Consider the following 26,902-nt stretch of genomic DNA (forward strand, 5'->3'; position numbering starts at 1 on the left):
ACTTCCAGCTCTCATCAGCTTCTGTGTAAAGTTAAAAGTCAAAGTAAAAATCACCTCACAAGTAAGTACAGAGAAACAGATATAATGTACAGGTTTTCAGGTGTTTAAAGATTACATCTGTAGAAGACAGGGCTTTTCTCTATAGATGTTAAAATTCTCATGATCTGAAAAAAAGGAAGGTTTATCTGAAAAGTGTCTTGTTTTGCTACAAGTAAGAAAAAAAATCTGTGTTCAAGGTCAGTGAAAATGTACAGATAATCATAATTTAAGAGAATTGGTAAAATTGTCTCTATTTTATCAAGAAGTATAAACTGGTTTTGCTCTCTATTTTGCTAGGAACAAAACCTGATCAATTTATAACAGTTTCTAGTCAATTCAAGAGTTAGCCTGAGATTTAATAGGTGCTAAATCCGGAAGTTGAACATAACACAAAAAATGTCAATTTCCTTCTAATTCACCAAACATGACATTAACAAGGACTGAGAACTTTAACCCCAAAAAGAATGTGTCATTATTATTAATAAAAAAAAATAGTAGCTAATCTTAATCACCCTCATAACATACACACAGATATGAGTACATACACAAACTTTATCATGAACCTTTCCCAAATTATGGCTTCTTTATAGATGTAAGTTTATGACTATTGATTTTGAGGTACCTTGAGTGTGCTCAATCTGTTCAGATACTACATAAATGCACACCCCAAAAATTAAAGGAATTGTGGACACTAGTCACTTTCAAGAATGAAACACAAAGGAATGGAATTTGTATTGTTAGGACTGCAGGTAAATGTTTGGGCCACTAATTAGGCTGTGGCCCAAGGTTCAGCTAATTGAACAGGATGTGGAAAACTACTGTCCACGACATGAGAAATTGCCAGATGTGACAGGTAACAGAGTGAGAAGCTGCCAAAAGTTACAGGCAGCAACATGGATGGCTGGATTGCACTGGTGGTTAAGGGGGAGCTACATGAGACTTCACAGACACCTGACAAGGAGCATTGGGGGCCTTTGGGGTAGTGGAACTTTTGAAGGCCAGCAGTGCCTGGGTAACTGTGGCATATAAGGCTGAGAGTTTCTAGGGACTGGTATCAGAACTGCCAAATTTGGGTATGGATGTAGCAAAATGGACCAGTGGGGAAAAAACAATTAGAGGTGGGTTGTTTATTTGTGAGAAGACCAGGGTGGAGAATGGGAGGGATCAAGGTAGATGTGGGGGAGGGGGTGGTAGTAAAAGCATGGGAAAATGCAGAAAAGGGGGATAGAAGAGGCCGGTTTCATGTAAGCAGGCTGCCAGTCAGTATACTTTTTTGACTAAGCCTTGTGACTGATCAGTGTAGTCTGTCCTGTCTCATTAAATCCTTTTTCTTAATTCATTTTTCTGTGTTCTCTCACCCTCTATCCTATGTGATAGCTGCAAGGTCTAAGTGCCAGCAACTGGAGAAGGGGCCACAAGTCACAGGGCCCATAGGTCTGGGTGCCAGCAACTGGAAGAATCAGATGTTTTTATATTTCTCGATTGACTTTTAATACTCTCTGTGCATGTAAGTAGGAGACCTGCATCTGGAAAGACTCAAGGTGTGGGTGAGGGGCCCCAAGTCCAGGCATGGATGTTAGAAAGGGAGATATAAGGATGACAAAAAGAAGGGCCAAGCAGCAGGAAAAAGGATAGTAGAATAAACATGTACCTTTTTGAGTGTGTCCAGAGAAGGGCCACTAAGATGATTAGAGGGATAGAACACCTTTCTTATGAGGAAAGGCTGGTAGAATTGGGATTGTTCAGCCTGAAGAAGAGAAAGCTCCAGGAAGACCTTATTGTGGCCTTTTAGTAATTAAAGGAGGCCTATTAAAAAGATGGGGACAAACTTTTTAGCAGGTCTGTTGTGATAGGATAAGGGGTAATTGTTTTTAACTAAAAGATGGTAGATTTAGATTAGATATAAGGAAGAAATTTTTTTTTACAATGAGGGTGGTGAAACACTGGAAGAAGTTGCCCAGAGAGACAGTGGATGCCCTATCCCAAGAAATATTCAAGGTCAAGTTGGATGAGGCTCTGGAAAATCTGATCTAGTTAAAGATGTCCCTGCTCATTGCAAGGGGGTTGGACTAAATGACCTTTAAAGGTCCTTTCCAACCCAAACTATTCTACAATTAGTATGTAAACCATGTGATCTGTAGTGTTTCTGAGCTCCCATTGGGAAACCCTGTGCTTGATCAGTGACTGCAGTCTAAATCCAGACAAAGAACAAAACCTGTTGTTCTGACCATATCACACATGTCAAACCTGCTTCCATTATCAGGACAGCTGGGGGGGGGGTTGGGGTACTTTCCCTGGCTATCAGGGGAACACCCAGATGGGACAGGGCAAGCATACTGATATCACTATGTTGGTGCTTGTTCCAGGTCTGACAGCATCAGCATCTTACCAACCACATCCAACCACATAGCATCTAGAAGTGCTATATTTTGGCATATTATTGCTCAAGCCATGAAACTATACAGTATTTTAATTGCTGATATTTGATACTCAACACATAAAGGCCTTATCAGCACTTCCATCATCAAACTCTTTATAGCATAGTTCTTGATCAAAACACAAAATCTTAACATCAGGTGAAAGAAGTACAGAAAAGACAGGAAGCATATTCAGAAGGAAAGAGGAACTTTTTTTTAAATGAGGTGTGACACACTTGCAGAACAACAGCATCGTTCTTCACAAGCCCCCTCTGTACATTATGTTAGATTATGAAATTATATCTTGAATAGAAATGTAGTAGAGATGAAAGTTTTTCTCATATTATCAATTACCTGCATAAAAATAGTGTGTTCAATGTTTTAAGCAACAGCCCACTGAACTGATATCCCAGAGAATGCTAAGAGATTTTTTATTTGCTGGGGGGCAGGGACACACTACAAGATGGTCTGTGACAGAGGGCTGTCTACCAGAGACAGTTCTTTCACTGGTTTGAATTTCCAAACCTCGGCTAGTTTCAAAGCAACCTATGTAACACCAGTTCATGTAGTCACAGGTTTCTAAAATATAAAACATACTTTTAAAGACTAAACCAATTCCAAAATTTACAGTCTAAAGACAGTACACTGCAAAGCACTTAAGGAATTCCAAATTAAATATGACATCAGCTTTTTTTTTTGGTCATTCTATAAAGCATAAGGGTTATTTAATCAGTGGATAAGTACCTAAAAATCAGTGCAAGTTTCCTCCTACTTGCCTGCCAATTAAATCTCAGTTTTGTGGAGATTTTGATTGTTTTGTCTAACCTTTATTCTTTATCAGACAACAAACTATTCTCTACACACACATTCACATACATTATTAATTCCATGGTGTTTTTTTTTTAATCAGTGATTTAAACACTATCAATAGAACCAGTAGAAAGGTGGCAGGAACCATCAATAAAGTGTTACAAAATAAGAGAGATTTTACTCAACTTTGAAAGAAGCCTGCTGGGGTTTTATTCAAGTTTCAGGTTGGACACAGTTTAATCTAAATCAGTTCATCCAACCCTAGCAAGTTTTATATTCTGCTCATAAAAATAAAGTTCTATACATTAAAAACATCTGAGTTCTTCATATAATGAAAAAAACATTAAGTTATGAAATATATCTTACCTTCAACATATGTTGGGAATGAAGCCAAGCTTTTTCTGGACTGTAATCAAGACAAACAGGATTTCAAATAAAACAAAGTATGCTTAATTATACATTAAAAATTTCTACATAAAAATGAAATCACAGTTATTAGCAAAAGATGGTGAGAGTTTATTGGGAAAAATATTTACTTTTAAATTAAAAGTCTGACAAATTATTAGAGGGTTATTATTCGTCAATATGGTATATTCCATTAACATGTTCATCAAGTAGGTAATGCATTACATTATTTTGAATTAGCTCTTGGTGTTGGCAACATGCTTCCTGGCTACTAATTAGTGCTGTGCTCTCTTTAGCAAACAGAAATACAGGAAAATACATAATCTCTCAAAGACATTTTCCAAATAAATACATATGGAATTATTTAAAATGGACCAATACTATTATTAATCATGACAAAAAGCATTGGCCTGCTCTGTTAATTATGAACCAAATTTAATTACTTATTAAGATTGTTCTTGACAGGTTATATAACCACCTATATCTGCTGGAGTAAATACATTTAAGAACAGTCCTACACTGATTAAGTTTATGCTGTAACAATCACAAAAGCACATATAAACATGCATGATTTAGACAATGAAAATTGCAAGCAAGGCATTTATTTCTTCTTTGTTTAATCAAGTAAAATCTCACTTTCATGAAAAGTGGACTAATAGAAAAAAGCCAAAACATCCCTCTGACATTTGTAAACACACAGACTAAAATAATACCTCATTTCCAATTGCAATTTTCTATGAAAGACTCTGTGGTAGTAATATAAACATCTAGAAGAGATAACTTCAAGGAGGGAGACTCACCATTTTGTTATATTCAACAATATATAGATATAGGGGAATTTACTAAAGAAAAAATTTGTACTAAAAAATGGTAATATGTATACTAAAGCATATGCTTCTATTAAACCTTTTTAAAATAAAGGGTTTGGATAAGCCAAGCATTACAAGATCTTGACAAACCTGGCCCTCATTCTACAATGCATTAAATTTGGATTAACTTTATAGAGATATATATATATAAACAAGATCCATGTCTCAGAAGAGCTTCAGTTGCATTTACATATTCACATATATACCAACTTATTTCCTTTTATGATAGGCAGTTCAATGGCTTCTGTACTTTTGTGACAAATCAATCACTTGGGAAGTGCACACTTATGTGACAGGTAAATGACTAAGCTAGTGAGTCTTTTCCATTTTTTGTTACAAAGACACGAGGAATAAGTAATATTTTTCATCCTACTACACTGTCTTCACTGTAAAATAATTGGTGACAGAAAAGCAAAAGGCGTATGAAACAGAAAACAGAGCCTAGAGAACATTAAAATACTTGGTCTTTCCTCATGAAAGAGAGTTTCTGAGTTGTTCAGCAAAACTGAAAGCTCTTGTGGTGGATTTGGCAGTGTTAGGTTTATGGTTGGACTTGATGATCATAAAGGTCTTTTCCAACCTAAATGATTCTATGATTCTATGATTTGTCTCAGAGAAAATATCAGCAGAGAGAAATTTGTGACTAAATAATGACCGCCTCCTGTCAAAATGCTTAAGGGAAGTCAAATGCTGAGAGGACACAAGCATTTATTTTCAAATCAGGATTGGCTGTTCTTTGGCTATTCAATCTATTTTGATGACTTAATCTGATGATATTTACTGTATCACTTATATTCACTTCAATAATTGCATGCAATTGCTGCTACCATGATGCTAGAATTAGCTGGAGTCTGACAGGCCTAGAGAATAAAACAACTGTACACTTCCAAAAAATCAAAGGCAGATTATCCATAAAAGTACCCTTTTTGAAGCATTCTTAGGAGGGCAAATAGGATGGGGCACATCAGAAGGACATGATGTGGCAGTTTGTGCAGGCAGGGCATGTAGGAAGGCGCAGCCACCCCCCTCCCTCTGCTCCTGAGGTCAGCTCATCTGGTAGATTTGCCTGCTCAACTAGGACAGACACAGCAATGGTTTCCACATAGTCAAAAGCCATTGCTAGCAGGATCATGGCAACCCAGACAGAGCTCCCTCAGAGGCACACAGCTGTCCATGTCTCTGGCTGCAGGGAGTGTTTGAGCCTGGCATTAGTCCTGGAGGGCAGCAGAGATGACACCTGCATGTGGTATGACCAGTGAATGATCTGCTTAAAGAGGAAGTGAAGAGGCTAAGGACTATCAGGGAGTGTGAGAGAAATAGACTGGTGGAGTCACACCCTTCCATCCCTGAGAGAAATGCAGCAGATGGAAGCTTGGTGAGAGTTGGAGAAGCCCTGACCCTCATGCAATCAGGCAGAAGGAGGAGACCTAAAAGCAGGGGGGTAGGGGGGGGGGAGGAATGAAAACAGGTCTGTGCTCAGGAAGGGAGAATCCCCTCCCAGCTTCCCCCACCTTCCCAGATGCTGTTACAGAACTGGCATGAGGCCCGGGAACTTGAGGGTCAGGGAAATGATAGTGAGGAAGAAGGCATATCTGGGGGGTTGCCCAGAGCAAGTCAGTCAACCCCATACATTACAACTAGAGCTGTTAAGAAAGAAAGAAGGATAATTGTTGTAAGTTATTCCCTTCTGAGGGAACTGAGGGCCCTGTATGCCGACCAGATCCATCCCACAGGGAAATCTGCTGCTTCCCTGGGACCTGGGTAAGGGATATTACAAGAAGACTCCTGGAATCATTCGGCCCTCTGATTATTACCCACTTCTGATTGTCCAGGTTGGCAGCAACACAGTTGAGGAGAGAAGTCCTAGGGCAATCAAAAAGGACTTTGGGGCACTGGAACAGTAAGAAACAGGAGGGGCTGGAAGCCATTGTGCAGCAGGACAGCTAACATGTAGTCATCATCACAGAAATGTGGTGGGATGACTCACATGACTGGAGTGATGCAATGGATGGCTATAAGCTCTTCAGAAGGGATAGGAGAGGAAGAAGAGGCAGTGGAGTGGCTCTGTATGTTAGGAAGTGTTTTGACTGTATCGCACTCAAGGATAGTGATGATCAGGTTGAGTGCCTAAGGGTAAGAATCAGGGGGAGGCCAACAAGGCAGAGATCCTGGTGGGAGTCTGTTATAGACCACCCAACCAGGATGAAGAGGCGGATGAATTATTCTATAAGCAGCTGGCTGATCTTTCACGATCACCAGCCTTTGTTCCTGTGGGAGACTTTAACCTGCTGGATGTCTGCTGAAAACTCAACACAGCAGAGAGGAGACATTCTAGGAGGTTCCTGGAGTATGTGGAAGACAACTTCGTGATACAGCTGGTAAGGGAGCATACCAGGGGTGGTGCCCTGCTAGACCTGCTGTTTACAAACAGAGAAGGGCTGGTGAGAGATGTGGTGGTTGAAGGCCATCTTGGGCATAGCGACCATGAAATGATGAGTTTTCGATTCTTGGTGAAGTAAGGAAGGGGGTCAACAAAACCTCTACCTTGGATTTCCAGAGGGCAGACTTTGGCCTGTTCAGGACACAGGTTCAGAGAGTCCCCTGGGAAAGAGTTCAAAAAACAAAGGGATACAGGAAGGCTGTACATACTTTAAGAAGGAAACCTTAAAGGCCCAGGAGCAGCCTGTCCCTATGTGCTGAGAGACCTGCCTGGCTGAACATGGAGCTTTCACAGGAACTCAGGGGAAAAAAATAATTTATGACCTTTGGAAGAAGGGGCAGGACACTATGGAAGAGTACAAGGATGTCATTGGGTCATGTAGAGAGAAAATTAGAAAGGCAAATGCTCATCTAGAACTCAACCTGGCCATAGCTGTGAAAGATAATAAAAAGTACTTTTATAAATACATCAACAACAAAATGAGGGCCAAGGAAAATCTCCACCCAGTATTGGATGGAGGGGATGGGGGGGGGGGAACACCATCACCAAGAAAGACGAAAAGGCTGAGGTACTTATTGCCTTCTTTGCCTCAGTCTTTAACAGAAAGACCAGTTATCCTCAGGGCAGCTAGCTCCCTGAGCTGGTATGGACAGGGAGCAGAACAGATCCCTTGCGATCCAGGAGGAAGCAGTTAGTGACCTGCTGAGACACTTAGACACTCACAAGTCTATGCAGTCCGATGGGATTCATCTGAGGGTACTCCTCCTTTTATAACCAGATGACCTGCTTAGTGGATGAGGGAAAGGCTGTGGATGTATCTACCCGGACATCAGTAAAGCCTTTAACACTGTCTCCCACAGCATTCTCCTGGAGAAGCTGGCAGCCCATGGCTTGACAGGTACAGTCTTCACTGGGTTAAAAATGGGCTGGATTGCCAGGCCCAGAGAGTGGCAGTGAATGGAGTTACATCCTGCTGATGGCTGGCCACAAATGGGGTTCCCCAGGGCTCAGTATTGGGGCCAGCCCTGTTTAATAACTTTATTGATGATCTGGACCAGGGGATCCAGTGCACTGTCAGTAAGTTCACAGATGACACCAAGTTGGGTGAGAATGTCGATGTGCTGGAGGGCAGGAAGGTTCTGCAGAGGGATCTGGACAGGCTGGATCGATGGACAGAGGCCAATTGCATGAGGTTAAATAAGTTGAAGTGCTGAGTCCTGCACTTGGGTCACAACAACTGCCTGGAGCGCTACAGGCTGGGGGCAGAGTGGCTGGAAAGCGCCCAAACAGAAAAGGACCTGGGGATGCTGGTCAACAGCTGGCTGAACATGAGCCAGTGTGTGCCCAGGTGACCAAGAAGGCCAATGGCATCCTGGCTTGTATCAGAAACAGTGTGGCCAGCAGGACGAGAGAAGTGATTGTTCCCCCGTATTCAGCACTTGTGAGGCCGGACCTCAAGTACTGTGTCCAGTTCTGGGCCCCTCACTACAAGAAGGACATTGAGGTGCTGGAGCAAGTCCAGAGAAGGGCAATGAAGCTGGTCAAGGGCCTAGAGAGTCAGTCATATGAGAAGCAGCTGAGGGAACTGGGAGTGTTTAGTCTGGATAAATGGAGGATCAGGGGAGACCTTATTGCTCTCTACGACTACCTGAAAGGAGGGTGTAACAAGGTGGGGGTCAGCCTCTTCTCCCAGGCAACTAGCAACAGGACAAGGGGAAATGGCCTCAAGCTGCACCAGGGGAGGTTCAGGTTGGACATCAGGAAGAATTTCTTCATGGAAAGGGTAGTTAATCATTGGTACAGGCTGTCCACAGAGGTGGTGGAGTCACCATCCTTGGAAGTGTTCAAGAAACAACTGGACGTATCACCTTGTACTATGGTTTAGTTGACAAGGTGGTGTTTAGTCAATGGTTGGACTCGATGATTTTGGAGGTCTTTTCTGACCTTTATGATTCTATATAATTCTTTAATTTTTTTTTAATATAAATACAGTTAAATACAATACTCTCTAGCCTGTTAAGTGTTGTGGCCAAACACAGTAAGGAGTGCAATCACAAATGGTCTTAGATACAGCATGTCATGCATTCAGTCAGACGGAGGCAAGCACAAAGGAAAAATGTCAAACCAGTTTTTTCTTGTTGTTTTTTTGGTACTAGAGAGGAGATTACACATGTACAAAGACATAAAGAAAATAGAAAGGCATAAGCAATACAGACAAGATGGTGTCTTTTATAAAGATTGCACTACCTCTTTATTCGTGGAGGTCTCTGCTGTACTGCAGGCATCCTGATTATGTTGCCTACTTGGTTCAGCACCCCAGGGTGAAGAGCAATCAGGAGATAGAGACTAGACATGGTAAGAAAATAAAATTACATAATTTGAGTGACCAATGTAGAAATATCCCTGGTTTGGCAGTGGGAATAAGAAATGAGGAAAACACCAACACGTCAAACACTTTCTGAAGTGTTATAGCCCTTTCTTCTCATTGTAATGATCACACACAGTCTAGTGGGATGTTGAGACTTACCTAAACAGCTAAATCATCACAAAAAAACCTTTTTTCTTTGTCAATAATCTATTTAAGCAAATTGAAAAATTAATAGCTGCCCTCAGTAGTAGACAATTGTGTTTTGACCTCCCCAGCTGCCACACACCCACCCAGGTGCTCTCTTACTCCCCCTCCTCAACAGGGGGAGAAGATGGAAAACTCATGAACAAAGACAGGAATACCACTTACCAATTGCTGTCATAGGCAAAACAGACTTGACTTAAGGAAAATTCCTTTAATTTTTGCCAATTAAAATAGATTTGGATAGTGAGAAGCAAAGACAAATTTAAACCACCCCTTTTTCACAGGTTTAACTTTACTCCTCTATTTCCCCACACCCCAATCAACACAGAGGGGATGGGAAATGGGGGATATAGGTCAGTCCACAACAGTTCCTCTCTGCCACTCCTTCCTCCTCACACTTTTCCCCTGCTCCAGCATAGGTCCTCTCCACCAGCTGCAGTTCCTGTCAGGAGAAATCTGCTCTAGCATGGATTTTCCACAGGCCTCAGTTCCTTCAGGAAATATCCACCTGCTCCAGAGTGGGGTCCTCCACAGGCCCCAGTGTGGATATCTGCTCTGGTGTGGTCTCTTCCAAAATCTGCAGGGGAATATCTGCTCTGGTGCCTGGAGAACTTGCTCCTGCTCCATCTTCTCTGACCTTGGTGTTCATGCTACTGTTTCTCGTCTTCTTTTTTTTCTCCTCACTCCTCTGCTCATCATCTGGCATTTTCGTAATTTCTTAAATATTTTCACAGAGGCACCACCAACTTCACTGACTGGCTCAGCTTCAGCCTGCTGTGCATCCATCAACAAGCTGGCTGGAACCAGCTGTGTCTGGCACAGGGCATTCCCATACCTCTTCCCACAGAGACCACTGCTGCAGACCCTCCACTATCAAAACCTTAACTAACTTTTAATGGAGAAACCAACTTTCAGACTATTTCCCCCACTCATTCACTATCATAAAGAATGTTCTTCTCTGTTCTAACTATAAAACATCTATGAGATATGGTATACTTGCAAAAGACATATTAGAAAAATAAAGCAAACAGCAGAGAAAACTAGTATCATGAATTTTCCATCTCTATGTGATCCACCAGCAAATACCTAGGTAAACTGCTATAAGAAATGCTGTCATACTAATAGGAGACTCCTGTGAAATGCTGCCAATATTAAAGAGCTATAATGAGGTATCTAAAGTCAAGAGTAGTAAGTACTTTAGTACAAATATTTTACAAAAATACAGCATGTAAAAGAGTGTAAAGTTTTGACCTAGTAAGTATTTCAAAACCAGATCTTTAGGAGATGTGGCAATGCAGGTGTCACAAGGTGAACTCTTGTAGGAAGCTTTAGTATGCAGCTATGCACACTGTTGGGGTGTTTTTACCCCAGCAGCCCTAAAATTCTACAGTCTCCTTCAATATAGGAATCTTGGTCCTTGCTTTGTCAGATCAGTACAGTTTGTCACTAATAGAAAAACAGTAAAATTTTATCCTTCTAGTTTCATAAGTAACTATTACATCCTTTCTCTAAGCAAGCTAGAGTTATAATACTGTAATATGATTATATTTCTACTTTGAAATGTCAGCAGCAATAACCCAGAAGCAAATTCTTGGCTACATTCCCACCACACCTTAAATCTTGTACTATATCAAATATTATGTTATGAAATCCAATTTCTGCTACTTTTTCTTCACAAACACATGACAAAAAAATCCACCCCACTCCTTTTCCTCATTTCTTGAAAAGACCTATCTTGTATGCTTACTAAAAAGAAACTCAAGAATCACATTCAACTAATAGAGGCTACCAAGGAATGAGAAGGCTCATTGGTTTTGTCCACTGCCAAGACTTTGTTGCTGGTTGGTAGATATTAAGAAAGGGAGTGAAGTGACATTCTGTTCCCACAGGTCACCAGAGACCACAGTGCTGCCTTCTTCAACATGCTGTCTGTTCACTGTTAAAGCCCTTTGTCTGGTAGTCCTTGGAGGTCAATGTCACAGGGACTGAGTATTTCTTCATTCAAAGTCTCAAATAATACTCTATTTCTTGGCCCCCCTCCCGAACGCACCATAGCCTGCTGACTTACTCCTGCAGCTCCTCCACCTGCTTCCTGAGTGACTCCACCTGAACACACCTTACACAGATGGAGGTTGCGCCCTCCTCCACCCAGGAGGTAGGGGGTCCAGTCTTTATAGTCCTTCATCTGGACAGCAGCTTCCCTAATAGGAAGCTCTGTCTAGGTGACTGACTCCAGTTATTCCAGGCTAGCCTGGCTAGCTAGAAGATTCCTGTCTGCTGCAGAGCACAGCCTTTGCCTGGGCTCTACCACCAAGTTTCTGACAACCACAAAGCACTGCCTAATAAGACTGTCTTAGGCTACATGGAAGGTGTAACCAAAAGTATGTATTCTATTACCATCTTCATAACCTGTTAAAAAAGGTGGGGCAGTGTTCTTTATCTTCAGCATGACTCAGCCCTGATAACACCCTCTGGAGGGCTATCTCCGCTAATGGGCCATCAAGGTCCCCGGGAATGACTCATATAATTACATCATCCCATTGTGAGATGCCCTGCCCAGAGGGGAGGAACTGAAAGTTCCTACCTGCAAATTAGCTGAGACTCTGGAACACTGGACTATGGACTTCCTCTGGATTCCCAGAGGAGAAGAGCTCAAGAGTCACCACTGGACCTCCAAAGACCGACCTGACCTTTCTGCAGGATCACCATTTCAACAAGACCACATCCACCACTCCAATGGGTCCACAGTCACCATTTAACTGGACTGCTACTACCACCCTGACTAACAGGGTGGCAGGTTGGATTCTGACTTTGTCAGTTTAAATCGTTTCTGTATCATTGCCTTGTTATAAATACTAGTAAAGAACTGGTATTTCCTTTTCCCATACTGTTTGCCTGAAAGCCCCTTGATTTCAAAGTTATAATAATTTGGAGGGAAGGGGGGGGGTCATATTCTCTATTCTAAGGGAGGGTCCCACCTTCCTTGGCAGACACTTGTCTTTCAAATCAAGACAAAGACCTACTAATTGCCTGGAGACCTCAAGCTGCTGGGTAGGCTTGCACAGCCACCAGCTAGCATAGGTAACCATCAGGGCTGCAGCCTAAGCCAAAAGGTTAGCAGAGCAGGCAGCATCTTGGTAACTGGCTGTGTGCAGCCCTTCTCTCCCACCCTGCCATGCAAGTTGCTGACACCACTCCCAAAAGACACAGGGGCACTCCCTAGGGGCTGGTTATATGCATTTTGAACTGGCTGTGGGAACAGCCAACACTGCCTAACTTTCACCCACCCCTCTGCAAAACCTGTTGCCTGATAGCCAGTTTCTTCCCCACAGACAGTCCAATAGTGTTGGAGGCCCAGAAACCCACTCAGATACCACCACCCCCAGGTTCCTTGCAAGCCTTGCACTCCTTTCAGCATGCAACAACGAGGCTGCAACAATACTGTTGCTAGCATCGGCCTACTGTGGTTTGAAATGGGGAAAAAATGACTGAAATCTCTGGGAACGCACACAAGAATTGGAACATAGTTATTATTATGGGTTTCTGATGGGTTTCCATGGTGAAAAAATTGTCGGGAAACTACTAGCATTCTTTTCCACAGTTGAAACACTGTGGCAGGCACAGACTGTTTCCCATGGGAATTTTTCTCTTCTTCTTCCTGTGTTCTATAAACAAAGATAAAGTTTAGATGTTATTGAAGCGGTCTCTGAAAACATAGGCGGTTCAAGCCTGGCCAATCGGCTTAGGGGGAGGTTTTGAATTGACCCAATCCGGATGATCTGTGAAAGTCTTTATAAGTTGGAATTAATTAATAAAATAAGAATTTTGCCACATTCAAGAGCCTGATTCCTTCACTCTGCTAGCAGTTCAACAGCGACATCTGGTGACCACCGACGTGTACTGCGCGCAGCTACAGGTACGCAGTTTCGGCCCGAACCCAACCCCCCCTGCCTGCCGTCGGGCATGGCCAATTTTGATATTGACATGGGGTCTCCCCTGCCTGCGGATGAACTTTTACGGGCTTTTTTGGAGGACTCTGAGGATGACCCAGCGGCAGCTCAGACGCCGCAGGTCGCTCAAGACTTGCTGGAATGGGTCTCGGAGCACATGGCCCAGAACATTTGGGAGATGGTGCTGAGCTGTGAGTCTTGGCTGACTGTTGGCTGCTCTCTGGCCACAGAGATGATGTTTGGAGACCGGAGCACAGTCCGCTTCCATGGGGTTTGGAGAGACATTTGGGACGTGTTGAAGGGACAGGAATTTTATGAGTCCCAGATGGCGGCTTGTACAGGCACTGACCCTCTGCTTTCGGTCATTGGATGGTGCGTGAAGGATGTACCAACCCAGACTGACTCTGAGGTCCCGTCCCTGACGGCAGATGCAGCCGCGAAAACTCAGTATGTTTCTCCGAATGACCTCCCGAAAAGAACTTATGTTCACCCGACTGAACAGCTAGCCGACATATTGAAGAAAAGAGGGCCACAGATCGGCTCTGATGCGGCCGCTGCAAAGGTTCCCCCTCCCCTGCCGCCGCGAAATGGGCTGGTCCAGAAACCCCCCCCACCCCCGCAAAATGGCGCCAGAGTGCCCCTCCCCCTTGGGCAGCCGGCATCCGCGGCAGGGACTGACAGGCTGGAGATGGGAGGTGCTGCAGTGCAGCGAGATCCGCAGCTGCTCACCTTGGCTGTGTTCCAGCCGCTCGCGGCTCCGGGGGTCCCGATCCCAGACCGACAAGCGGCTTCGGTTGCTGGGCCCAGAAAGTACGGCGGCGGTTCAGCCTCCGTCTGCCGCTGGCTTGGTGCCAGGGCAGCTTCAGGGACCTGCCGCCATTCTGGCCAGGATGGGACTGGAAGGGAAGCCTTCTGCGGGGGGGGTTCAGTGTTCCACCGGATCCAAGCAGAGCCACGGCAGGTCAGTGGCCAGCCGCGGCCAGCGCAGGTGGGACTGGCATGGCGCCGGGGCTGTGCGGGCTGGCACCGGCTCCACCACCGGCTGCAGCGGGTGCCTGGCAGTCGGCATGGTTCCCCGGCACAGTCACGGGGCAACTTCCGGACCCGGCCGCCGTTGTGGCCGCACAGGGGCCGGAAGAGAAGCTTCCAGCGGGTGGTGCTTCCGCTGCGGGGACTTTGATTGGCATTCCCGAGGGAGCAGGGCGAGCCCCGGTTCCCCGCGAAACAGAGGTGCCAGCATCCGTGCCGAGCACGGCGGAGCCTCCTCCATTTTGCATTCTTCATGATTTGCTGGCCGAGGTGGCTGGGATCTGGCAACAGATGGAGGTTCTCTCGTGCAGGATTCCCTGCCCAGGCTCAGCTGGACCAGAAGTCCCTGCCTTAGGACCCCAGATGGGGTCCGGGCTTCCCGTTGACCCGGCAGCCAGCATGGCGGCAGGGGCACAGGGGCATTTCGGCCCTGGGCAGATGCCAGTTCCCCTGCTGGGTTCTGTGGCGAATGCAGCCCTGGCACAGCGTACTAGCGCTGTGCTGGCGGGCTTGGCAAACACATCTGGTGGCACACTGGTGGCGCCACCATTCCCCTGCCCCTCTCCCGTCCCAGTCACCGAGCAGGTTTTCAGCGTGGACACTGCTTCCGGCCAGTCATGATCCTTTGTGATGGGGCGTGCTGGTTGCAAGCCCTATTCGGATGACTCAAACAGTGATAAGGAGGGTTTTCTTCCTCCTGGGCTGAGGCTCGCGTGGGTGACGAAAAAGAAAAGGCATTGGGTTCTGAATAACCCTTGGAGACGCCGCACCCGCATGGAGATTTTCCGCCCACGTGACTCCATGCAGTTCTGGGAATCAGTCAAGCAGGGCGCGCTGGAGGCAGGAGACTGGGAACTTCTAGAGAACATTGGATTGCCCAAACAGCGGGAGGGATGCGAATCTGCTACGGCAGGTCTGGGTGGTGGTGGCTTCCCACAAGGGGGCGCTCAGGCTTTTCCGGTGTATGTGCCTGGCCCAGATGCCATGGACACAAGGAACAGCCACTCCACCATCGCATGGCACGTCACAAATGACTTAGCGACCAAAGCAGCCAAATTTGGCTTGTCTTCTCAGGTTGTGATGCAACTTCTTAGAGTGATAAATAGTGATTTGCTTGCTCCATTCAATATTATGTATCTGGCTCAGGTGCTGTTTCACCCCATGCAATACAGCGCCTTTGAGGACAATTGGAAAGCGATGGTTGAGGATCAGCTGAAGAAAAATGTGTCCTTGCCTTCTGAGGACCCTAGGCGCATGGTTGGGGCTGATGTCCTCATGGGTAAGGGACCTTTCACTAACCCCAACATTCAAGCTGCTTGGGATCCTCGGATCCTCGAGCAAGCCCAACAGCTCGGTATGGGAGCCATTTTGAAAACTATTGAGATGGTCACCCCACAAACATGGTACAAAAAGATACAGCAGGGGCAATCTGAGCTTTTCCTGACATTTATTGAGAAGCTTGCAGCAGCTTTGAAAAAGCAGATTGAGGATCGGTCCATGAGACAGATCCTGATGAAACATTTGGCAAGAGACCATGCCAACGACGAGTGTAGAAGGATCATCAATGCCCTACCAGGGGATCCTTCTGCCGGAGACATGATGCAAGCTTGTGCCAGGGCACAATCAGAAAGTCAGGGGAAATCCGCTCTGGCTGCATTTCTGTCCTCGGATCCGGGACCCTCTGATCAGGGACAAAACCAGCCCAAGTCTGGGAACAAACGGAAACGAGTCAAATCAAAGCAGAAAGACAATTCAGGAAAAAGGGGAAGTTCAGGGACCGTGACTCTTCAATGTAAGAGGTGTGGTAGGCCAGGTCACACTTCAGACTACTGCGGGTCGCAGTACCATGCAGATGGTCGACCCCTGTCGGGAAACGTGAAGAGGGGTGCAAAAAGGGGGATTTGCCCCCCATCACATCAGTTCCCCCAGAACAGGGTGATGACCCAGGCTTACCCGGTCAATGTGGAAGAGGCACCAAAAGCTCAGCCCGAGTCAATGCGTACACCGCAGCAACAGTCATCTTAGATTCTGACAATGCCCACAGGGTTCCCTTGGATGTGGATGGTCCCCTGGATCAGGGGGCTGGTGCACTGCTTGTGGCAGGGCCTGAGGCCACCAGCCAAGGGATCCTTGTTCTTCCAGAGTTCATAAATGCTGATTTCAAGGGCCAGATTCATGCTGCAGTTTCCACGTCAGACCCCCCGTCACCATTCCTGCGAAGACTCACATAGCTCAATTGCTGTCTTGTGAGTCTTCTGTTCCCAGGTTAGACCAGCAAGTTGGCGGAGGTGACAGCACTGAACTGCCGGGACTTCCACAGATCTACTGGGCTGCATCTATTTCTAATGAGTCACCATAGATGACTTGTACCCTCATCATGCCGAAAGCACATCCGCATCGAATTCAAGTCTGAGGTTTGATCAATACAGGTGCTGATGCAACGATCCTTTCCTCCACTTCATGGCCTCCTATGTGGCCTTTATGCCCTGTGGGACTGAATATCGCAGGGTTGGGAGGAACAACACAGAGTCGATTGAGTAAGCAACCTGTGTTGGTGAAGGATCCAGAGGGACACATGGCCTCCATTCGGCCTTATGTCACTCCAGCTCCAATTAACCTCTGGGGACGGGATGTGTTGGCAGCTTGGGGGGTGCGAATCACGACAAATTTTTAATAGGGGTCACTGTGTGCAAGGGCGCTCTGTATTCCACGCTATCTCTGCAATGGCTGACCAAAACACCTATATGGGAACCGCAGTGGCCCCTGCCAAAAGACAAATTAGTCACCCTTTGTCATCTGGTTCAGGAGAAACTGCAACAGGGACACATAGAACCTTCTACCAGTCCCTGGAACACCCCAGTTTTCGTGATTAAGAAAAAATCGGGGAAATGGAGACTGTTGCAAGATCTCCGAAAAGTTAATGCAGTGATGGAAAGTATGGGGAGCATGCAGCCTGGCATGCCTTCACCCACGATGATTCCCACAGAGTGGGAAATCTTGACTGTTGATTTGAAGGATTGCTTTTTTACAATCCCTTTGCACCCCAATGACAGACCAAAATTTGCCTTTACGGTGCCTGCAATTAACAATGTGGAGCCTATAAAGAGATTTCAATGGAAAGTGTTACCTCAGGGCATGAAAAATAGCCCAACTATCTGTCAATGGTATTTTGCGCAGGCCTTGTCTGGAATCCATGAGCGGTTTCCTGAGGCACTCTGCTACCATTATATGGATGATGTCCTGGTGGCAGCATCCACCCAGGATGAGTTGCGGAGGTTACAGCCTCGACTGCTCGATGCCTTGCACTCCTATGGGTTGCAAGTGGCTCTGGAGAAAGTTCAACAACAGCCTCCTTGGAAATATTTGGGAGTCAAAATTTTGGATCGAACCATACAGCATCAAGAGGTGCAGTTCTCAGACACTATTAAGACTCTGAATGAAGCCCAAAAGTTGCTAGGCATCATCAACTGGTTACGTCCGTATTTGGGACTGACCAATGCACAACTTTCCCCACTTTTTAATATTTTAAAGGGGGACTCTGAACTAAACTCACCTCGGCAATTGACTCCCGAGGCACGATGAGTGCTGAATGAAGTGCAGCAAGCTTTTTCTTCTCATCAGGTTTATTGAGTAGATCCCTCTACTGATATCACTGTTTTCATTACTGCTCCAGACCTCCATCCTACAGGTATCATTGGCCAGTGGAATAAACCATGGGATGATCCTTTGCATATCCTGGAATGGGTCTTTTTGCCCCATCAGCCAAAAAAGACAGCACCCACATTGTTCGAATTGATAGCCTGCCTGATAACTAAATGCCGTTATCGGTGTGTACAATTGACGGCAGCAGATCCTGCAACGATTGTTCCGATACCACAGGATAATTTTTAATGGAGTCTTGCTAATAGCGCTCCTTTGCAAAGTGCACTGCAAAGTTTCTCAGGGCAGATTGCTTATCATCTGCCCAGCCACAAATTGCTGCAGCTGGCAAATTCAGTCAATCTTACGTTGCGGCCAAAGAACAGTTGTGTGCCAGTTCATGGACCCACCGTCTTCACGGACGGTTCTGGGAAAACAGGAAAGGCCATTGTTACCTGGAAGGAAGGATCTGAGTGGCAAGTGCTGAAAGGCCACGAGACAGGCTCTGCTCAACTGGTTGAATTGAAAGCAGTTGCCATGGCTTTTCAGCGGTTCTCTCAGGTGCCTTTGAATTTGGTCACTGACTCTGCTTATGTAGCAGACATAACCAAACATTTGGATTGTTCAGACAGGTAAATTCCCAGAATAGAGGGAATATGCTTCAGGCCCTGATACTTAGGTTACAAAAATTTTATTTAAGAAGTGAATTGATATTGCTTTAAAAAAGAAAAAACAAACAAACAAACAAAAATAAACTTCTATCATTCCATGTTCTTCCAAATAAACAGGCCACCAAAAAGTGTTCCACAGCAACAAAGAGTGATGTAGATGTTTATAGTGCAGTCATCCCAGAAATAACTGAGTGGATTCACATTAAGGATGACTTTGGCCCATCAAATTTAGTCTATTGGTCCTTTTCATATCAGGTATAAATTTTAACACAGTTAAAAGTTGCTTATGAACTTACTTTATTGTGAATTTTTAAAAACCTTGTAAATTTAATGGTGAAGATTACCTTCACAGAGCAGCAATAAGAACTGGAATGACAGGTTATGAACCTATTCTGATGCAAATTAGGCTTGATGCCAAGAAGTACAGAATTAATAAAAGAAAATCTAAGACTGTAAACCTGAATAGTGGCCTTTAACACTCAGGTAGAGGGAAAGAGATTACTTTACAAGAGTAATATGTCACAAGTACTCAGTGAGCCAACTAGGAAAGATGCCCTCCTAGACTTCTTATTTATGAATGGAGAAGGACTTGGGGGGGATGCGATGGTAGGAGGCTATCTTGGCCACAGTGATCACAAAATGGTTGAGTTTAAAATTTTTGGTGTAATGAGAAAAAAGGTCAGCAGAGTTACTACCCTGGATTTCAAGAGAGCAAACTTTAAGCTACTCAGGGGGCTAGTTAGCAGAGTACCCTGGGAATTGGACTTTGAGGGCTTAAGAGTCCACAAGTGCTGGTCAGTCTTTAAGAACCAATTTTTAGAAGCACAGGAGCAGGCAATTCCACTGTAAGTCAAGCAAGAGGGGCAGAAGATCAGCTTGGCTAAACAGGGAACTTCTCATAAAGCTCAAGAGGAAAAAAATTGTATGATCTCTGGAGGCAATATCAGGCTTCACAGGAAGATTACAGAGCTGTGGCTCATATATGCAGGGAGAAGACAAAAAAGGTCAAAGCTCAACTACAGTTGAAACTGGACAGGGTTGTATCAGACAAAAAGAAAGGCTTTTTAAAGTGTGTTAAGAGGAGCTCTAAAGAATACATTGGACTAATACTTGTTGAGGATGGTCACCTGACTAATAGGGACAAAGAGAGGCAGAGCTGTTCAATGCCTTTCTTTAATAATACTGATAGACTTTGGGCTGCCTCGCCCTCTGAGTTGGAGGACCATGACTACAAGGACAGTGACTTTCCATTTGCAGACACTGAAATTGTAAGGGACCAGTTGCATCAGCTGCATGATCATAAGTCCATGGGGCTTGATGGGATTCATCCAAAAGCAATGAGACTCTGGGAGGTGCCCCCTGACTGGAAGCTATCCAATGTTATTCCAATTTACAGTTGTAGTGTTTGGGGCTACATCTACCCTGTTCTGCAGTGCACCAAACACAGTAGGATCAACTGGTCAGGAGAAGTGATTGTCTTGATATCTTTAGTTTTGGTGTGGCCCCAACTTGAGCGCTGTGTGCAGCACTAGGCCCCACCATTTAAGAAGGCTGTGAGGGAAGGTCTTTGAATTGCCCCCAGAGGAGGGCTGTTGGAGACAACAAAAATCTTATAGAATAAGTAAAGGGCCTTTGATCATTTTTGTTCACTGAAAAGCACTTTGGGAAATGCACAGACCACATGCAGGCAAGAACATGCTATGTAAGCCTCGTGTGAGCGCCACCTGATCAGAATTCTAATTGGTCAAGGGGGCGTGTGGCAATGACACAGAGGTGATAAGGGATGTGGCAGGCAGCCAGCATGGGTTTGTTTAGTTAACAAGAATGCTAACAAGAATATTTTTAGCACATTATAAAGCTTTGCATAGTATATTTTTAGCACAGTATAAAAGGCTGTATGTGGCTGCAATAAATTATTCTTTTTGATGAAAGCAAAAGTGTCTGTGTCTTCATCATTGCTACAAATGGTTCCCGACCAGTTAGAACTTATCAGGAACTCATTGAGAGGGCTTTAAACTAGGTTTGAAGGGGGAAGAGGATGCAACTGGGCTCTCCAGAAGTAAGCTCAAGGGTGATAAGCCAGAGTCAGGGGTGAAAGTAGCAGCCCAGCTGAAGTGCATGTATACTAATGCACACAGCATGGGTAACAAACAAGAAGAGCTGGAAGCCATGGCGCAGCAGCAAAGCTATGATGTAGTCACCATCACAGAAACATGGTGGGATGACTTGCATAACTGGAGCGCTGCACTGGATGGCTATAAGCTCTTCAGAAGAGACAGGAAAGGAAAAAAGAGGTGGAGGTGTGGTCCTTTATATTAGGGAGGCTTTTGATGCTGTGGAAATTGGAACTAATGATGATGAAGTTGAATGCCTATGGGTAAGGATTAAGGGGAAGGCCAAGAAGGCCAACATCCTGCTGGGAGTCTGTTATAGACCACCCAATCAGGAAGAAGAGGTAGATAATTTATTCTACAAGCAGCTGGAGGATGTTTCAGGATCACCAACCTTTGTTCTTGTAGGTGACTTTAACCTACCAGACATCTAGTGGGAACTTAACACAGCAGAGAAGAGGCAGTCTAGGACGTTCTTAGAGTGTGTGGAGGACAACTTCTTGTCACAGCTGGTGAGTGAGCCAACCAGGGGAGGGACTACATTAGCTCTGCTGTTTGCTAATAGAGATGGGCTGGTGGGAGATGTGGTGGTTGGAGGTCGTCTAGGGCATAATGATCATGAAATTATAGAGTTTTCAACATTTGGTGAAATCAGGAGGGGCATCAATAAAACTTTCACACTAGACTTCCAGAGGGCAGACTTTGGCCTATTCAGGAGACTTATTCGGAGAGTTCCTTGGGAAGCAGCACTTAAAAACAAAGGAGTTCAGGAAGGGTGAGGGCACTTCAAAACAGAGTTCTTGAGGGCAAAGGAACAGACTGTTCCTGTGTGCCAAAAGATGAGTCGACAAGGTAACTTTCCAGCCTGGATGGGCAAGGAGCTTATGAAGGAACTAAGGGATAAAAAGAGGATGTATCTGTGGCTAGCACAGGTCTTTCCCATGAGAATTTTCTCCTGTGTTTTATAAACAAAGATAAAGTTTGGATGTTATTAAAAACAGTGTCTTGAGATTTGGACAGTTCAGGCCTGGCCAATCAGGCCTAGGGGGAGGTTTCTGACCGACCAATCTGGGTGACCTCTGAAAAATCTATATAAATTGGAATCAAAATAATAAAGCTCTCTTTTCATGCCACGCTGAGAATCCGGGTCTTTTTCTCTGCTAGCGGCTCAACAGTGACATGTATCAGCTTTAGAAGGAGGGTCAAGTACCTCAGGAAATATTTAAGGGGGTCGTTAGGACATGTAGGAAAAAAATTAGAGAGGCCAAAGCTCAGTTAGAACTTAATTTGGCAACTTTTGTGAAGGATAATAAAAAATGCTTTTACAAATATATTAATGGTAAAAGGAAGGGTAAAAGCCATCACAGTTCTCTACTGGATGTGGAAGGGAATTCAGTGACTTCAGATGGGGAGAAGGCGGCGGTGTTTAACGCCTTCTTTGCCTCGGTCTTTATCAGACAGTTTGTCCTCAGGATAACTGTCCTCCTGCGCTGGTAGGTGGTGTCAGGGAGCAGGATGGTCCCCCTGTTATCCAGGAGGAAGCAGTTAGAGAACTGCTGAGCCGCTTGGATGTTCGTAAATCTATGGGACCAGATGGGATCCATCCCCGGGTGATGAGGAAGCTGGCAGAATAGCTTGCGAAGCTGCTCTCCATCGTTTATCAACAGTCTTGGCTCACTGGTGAGGTTCCAGATGACTGGAAGCTGGCCAACGTGACACCCATTTACAAGAAGGGTAGGAAGGAGGATCCTGGGAATAATAGGCCAGTTAGTCTAACCTCGGTACCTGGTAAGGTCATGGAACAGTTTATTTTGAGTGCCATCACACAGCACTTACAGGATGGCCAGGGAATTAGACCCAGCCAGCATGGGTTTAGGAGGGGTAGGTCGTGTTTGACCAACCTGATCTGCTTTTATGACCAGGTGATCCACCTGATGGATGTGGGAAAGGCTGTGGACGTTGTCTATTTGGACTTCAGCAAGGCCTTTGACACCGTTTCCCACAGTAAACTCCTGGAAAAGCTGGCAGCTCATGGCTTGGACAGGTGCACTCTTCGCTGGGTTAAGAACTGGCTGGATGGCTGGGCCCAGAGAGTGGTGGTGAACGGTGCTGCATCCAGTTGGTGGCCAGTCACTAGTGGTGTCCCTCCAGGATGTGTGCTGGGGCTGGTTTTGTTTAATATTTTTGTTGATGACATGGATGAGTGTATTGAATCTACTATTAGTAAATTTGCAGATGACACCAAGCTGGGGGCGTGTTGATCTGTTGGAAGGTAGGAGGGCTCTGCAAAGAGACTTGGAACAATTGGATAGATGGGCAGAGTTCAATAAGATGAAGTTCAACAAGTCCAAGTGCCGAGTCCTGCATTTTGGCCACAACAATCCCCTGCAATGCCATAGGCTGGGGACAGTGTGGCTGGACAGCGCCCAGGTAGACAGGGACCTGGTGGTACTGGTTGACAGCTGACTGAATATGAGCCAGCAGTGTGTCCTGGTGGCCAAGAAGGCCAATGGCATCCTGGCCTGTATTAGAAATAGTGTGGCCAGCAGGACCAGGGAAGTCACTCTTCCCCTTTACTAGGCACTGGTGAGGCTGCACCTTGAGTACTGTGTCCAGTTCTGGGCTCCTCAGTGCAGGAAGAACGTTGAGACACTTGAACGTGTCCAAAGGAGGGCAATGAGGCTGGTGAAGGGCTTGGAACACAAGCCTTATGAGGACCAACTGAGGGAGCTGGGGTTGTTTAGCCTGAGAAAAGAAGACTCAGAGGAGACCTTATCACTCTCTACAACTACTTGAGGGGTGGTTGTAGTCAGGTGGGGGTTGGTCTCTTTTTCCAGGCAGCAACTGACAGAACAAGAGGACAGTCTCAGGCTGCGCCAAGGGGAATTTAAGTTGGATGTTAGGAAAAGTTTTTTACTGAAAGAGTGATAAAGTTCTGGAATCGTCTGGAATCCCTGGATGCGTTTAAAAAAAGATTGGATGTGGCCCTCAGTGCCATGGTTTAGTTGAGATGGTGTTAGGGCATGGGTTAGACTTGGTGATCTTGGAGGTCTCTTCTAGCCCGGTGATTCTGTCATCAGATGGCGGTGAAAGAAGTAGACCACACCTGTAGCAAACCCCACTGGACCAGAGGATTCAATCAACCAGCAAATTCAATCAAGGGACTCATATGGCGCGCCCATCACCTTGAGGTGAGCAGTGGGGAATCATGGGAGCAAAAATGTCCCTTGAGCAGAAACAGAGCCTAGAAGTTTTGCGAGGGCTCTTGCATCAACAGAATAGAGACATTTCAGATGCTAAGCTGATTAGCTTGCTGGATTGGGTGTCCATGCATGTGAAAGATTTCCCTCCTGATGGGACTTTTCAGCTGGATGCCTGGCAAGCAGTAGAATAGAATAGAGGACCCTCAGACCCTGACGATGACAGGGGACTTTTTTGGCAAACCAAAGTCTGACGTGGGGGAATCGCCAGCACAGCCTATAAGATTAGGTCAGTGGTATTTGCTGAACGAAGAACTACAGGATTGTGCGGATCATGGGACCGGGGGGCATCCTGGGGGCATTGGTGCAGCTTAAAGATATTGCAATAGACTCTCCACATTGGAGCAACTTTTATAATTGGTTAAAGAACCCTGTAACTAATTTTTAAATGAGAAAAGCTTTGATGTTAAGAGTCCCTGCAAGTAGCTGAGGCAGGGAGTGCTGAAAAGGACAATGATGATGAATCATACAAGGACGTATTACTGTCAGCTCATGTTCATCCTGGATAGGAACCAGACCTGTATTTTCCCTTGGAACAACCCTTAGCACTGTTTTTGGAACCCTCCAATACTCCCCCTCATCCCAGGGACTGCTTGGTGGATCGGGGCAGCTCCAGCAGTGCCGCTCTTTCCCCCCCCCATTCTTCCCCAGGGATTGCAGCAATTCTATCTGGGGCCCTGGCAGGGTGCCCAGAAACAGTAGCAGCTCTGGGAAAGCACAGATGAGGCCCCGGCATAGCTTCCCCCCCACCACTTCGTTCTCGCTGTGTATCAACCAGCCGCAGGAGGCGGCAACTGCAGGGACAGGCAGGCTCTGCTTGGGGCCAGGAGACTCGGACACCTGCACCTGCGGGGGGGGGCCCGGGGGGCCCCTCCAGGGTTTCCCAGCTCAAACCATGAATGTTTTTCAAAGTACTTTTTTAATTACTGAAACTGAGTTGTATTTTGGATTTGTGTCCAGTTTTCACAAAGAGACAGCATTTCAGCAGTATAAAGGAGAAATAACAATAATAATAAAAAATTAGATAATAAGAAAGCTGGGCAGGGGAACCAAATGAAATGACATCTGTGTTGAAAATGACAGTAAACCTTCATTAACTTGGGTGAAATTCCCTTAGTAGGAGTTGCTGGGGTGCCTGTAATTTGGTGACATTGGAGGAGTAGAGAGACAGAAGTGGGCTGAATGCCAAAGCAAAATATTTCTGGCTTAGGCAGCCTGAAGCTCCTTTTTCCCCTCTGCTCACTATTACTGCTTAGCCTAAGACATTCTACAAGCTTTCTATTTTTGCTGGATCTCACTAGGACAGAATATTTTTCCTGGAGACCCCATATTTTATATACTTTGTTTTCTGGGGTTACAGGTTACAGCAATTTTCAATCCAAATCTCTGAGAGGAAGGCCCACTATATAACTTAATATTGGAGGACTATCTTTTACAGAAACCACATTATTTTTCCTTCTGAGGCTGTCCCAGAATTAAAGATTTTTCTCCTGTGTGCAGACTGCTGACATCATTTGGAGTCACAGGCCTACGAATAAGAGGTGAACTTGATAACATCAACATTGAAACCATGAGGTAAAATTTATGTTTTCCGTGAGTAGCCTAGTTACTCAAAGAGCTGAGCATGTTGGCACCAGTCCAGCAAAGTATTTAGTGGATGGTTGGGACTCCTGATGTGCCAGAAGCTAATTAAGGTGAACCAGCCAGTACAAAAATAATTACAGGCAGCACACATAGTTCCTTCTACTAGTCCCTGGAATATACCTATTTTGTGATCCCATGCAAATCAGGAAAGTACCATTTATTGCATGATTTTCAGGCTATCTCCTCAGAGCATCATTTATCATTATATGGGTGTTATTTTAGTTTGTGGGCAGGATGATTCATATTTGCAAGATACTATTTGACATCTTAATCTTACCCAGCATGGTTTCAGGCGGCCCCTGAGAAAATTCAGTAGATCCTTCCTTGTGAATATTTAGGGTGGATGTTAACTGAATGAAATGTGAAACCACAGCAATTAACTTTAAAGCCTGATGTCAAAACATTGAATGATTTACAAAAGTTACTAGGAGCAATTAGGTTTAGCCACTCATTAATCAAAGCATTTGTTTGCTCACTTGAAAGAAAACCCTGACTTCCCCACCAACATTATCTGAAGAGGCTATTTTTGAGAATTAGATATAATTAGCTCGTGAATCTCCACTGCAAAAGCAGGCAGTACTGTGCCAGCTTTATCAGTTTGCTTGCTTTTATTCCCTACTGCACCTTACCCCACAGCTTTAGTAAGACAATTTAAATGTGAATGTTTTGCCACGAAGTAACATGTGGAAGCATTTCAAACTGGTATAGCTGTTCAGTGCTTCCAGTGTAATTGTTCTTCCTTAACACTTATAGATTGAAATTGAACTTGATATCAAAACACTTTAGGTACAGTGATGGACCAAAAATGTGACTAAAAGTGACACCATCTTACAAAGCAGACTTGCCCAATGAGTATTGTGTTATCTGCTCAGTGGCTGAGTTTCTAATATTTAGTCTTGTGGAAGAAGGAAAACAGTGGAGTAAACAGTAGCACACTCATTTAAATCAGCTGAAACTGTGACTTTGTAGCTGCTTATATACATGCGTCACTTTTATACACCCACTGAACTAACAAAGTTACATGTGCAAAAATCATGGCAGGATTA

The 26,902-nt window shown here is 45.1% G+C and overlaps 1 protein-coding gene across 3 annotated transcripts in view; it reads right to left on the minus strand.

Annotated features, from left to right (window-relative positions):
- Positions 1-26,902, minus strand: part of LOC146425621 (amyloid-beta A4 precursor protein-binding family A member 1-like) — a 232,581-nt gene that overhangs the window by 131,595 nt on the left and 74,084 nt on the right. For 2 of the 3 annotated variants that reach the window (XM_085041584.1, XM_085041583.1), the window contains exons 3-4: positions 9,228-9,326; positions 3,633-3,672 (exon numbers count right to left, since the gene is read on the minus strand). In XM_085041584.1, the coding sequence (XP_084897710.1) occupies positions 3,633-3,672; positions 9,228-9,326 (139 nt within the window). The remainder of the gene's footprint in view (positions 1-3,632; positions 3,673-9,227; positions 9,327-26,902) is intronic. The other variant, XM_085041585.1, reaches the window with a different exon arrangement.

Source organism: Lichenostomus cassidix, chromosome W, assembly GCF_008360975.1.
Source record: "Lichenostomus cassidix isolate B80296 chromosome W, HeHo_3.0, whole genome shotgun sequence".
NCBI classification, from domain to species: Eukaryota; Metazoa; Chordata; class Aves; order Passeriformes; family Meliphagidae; genus Lichenostomus; species Lichenostomus cassidix.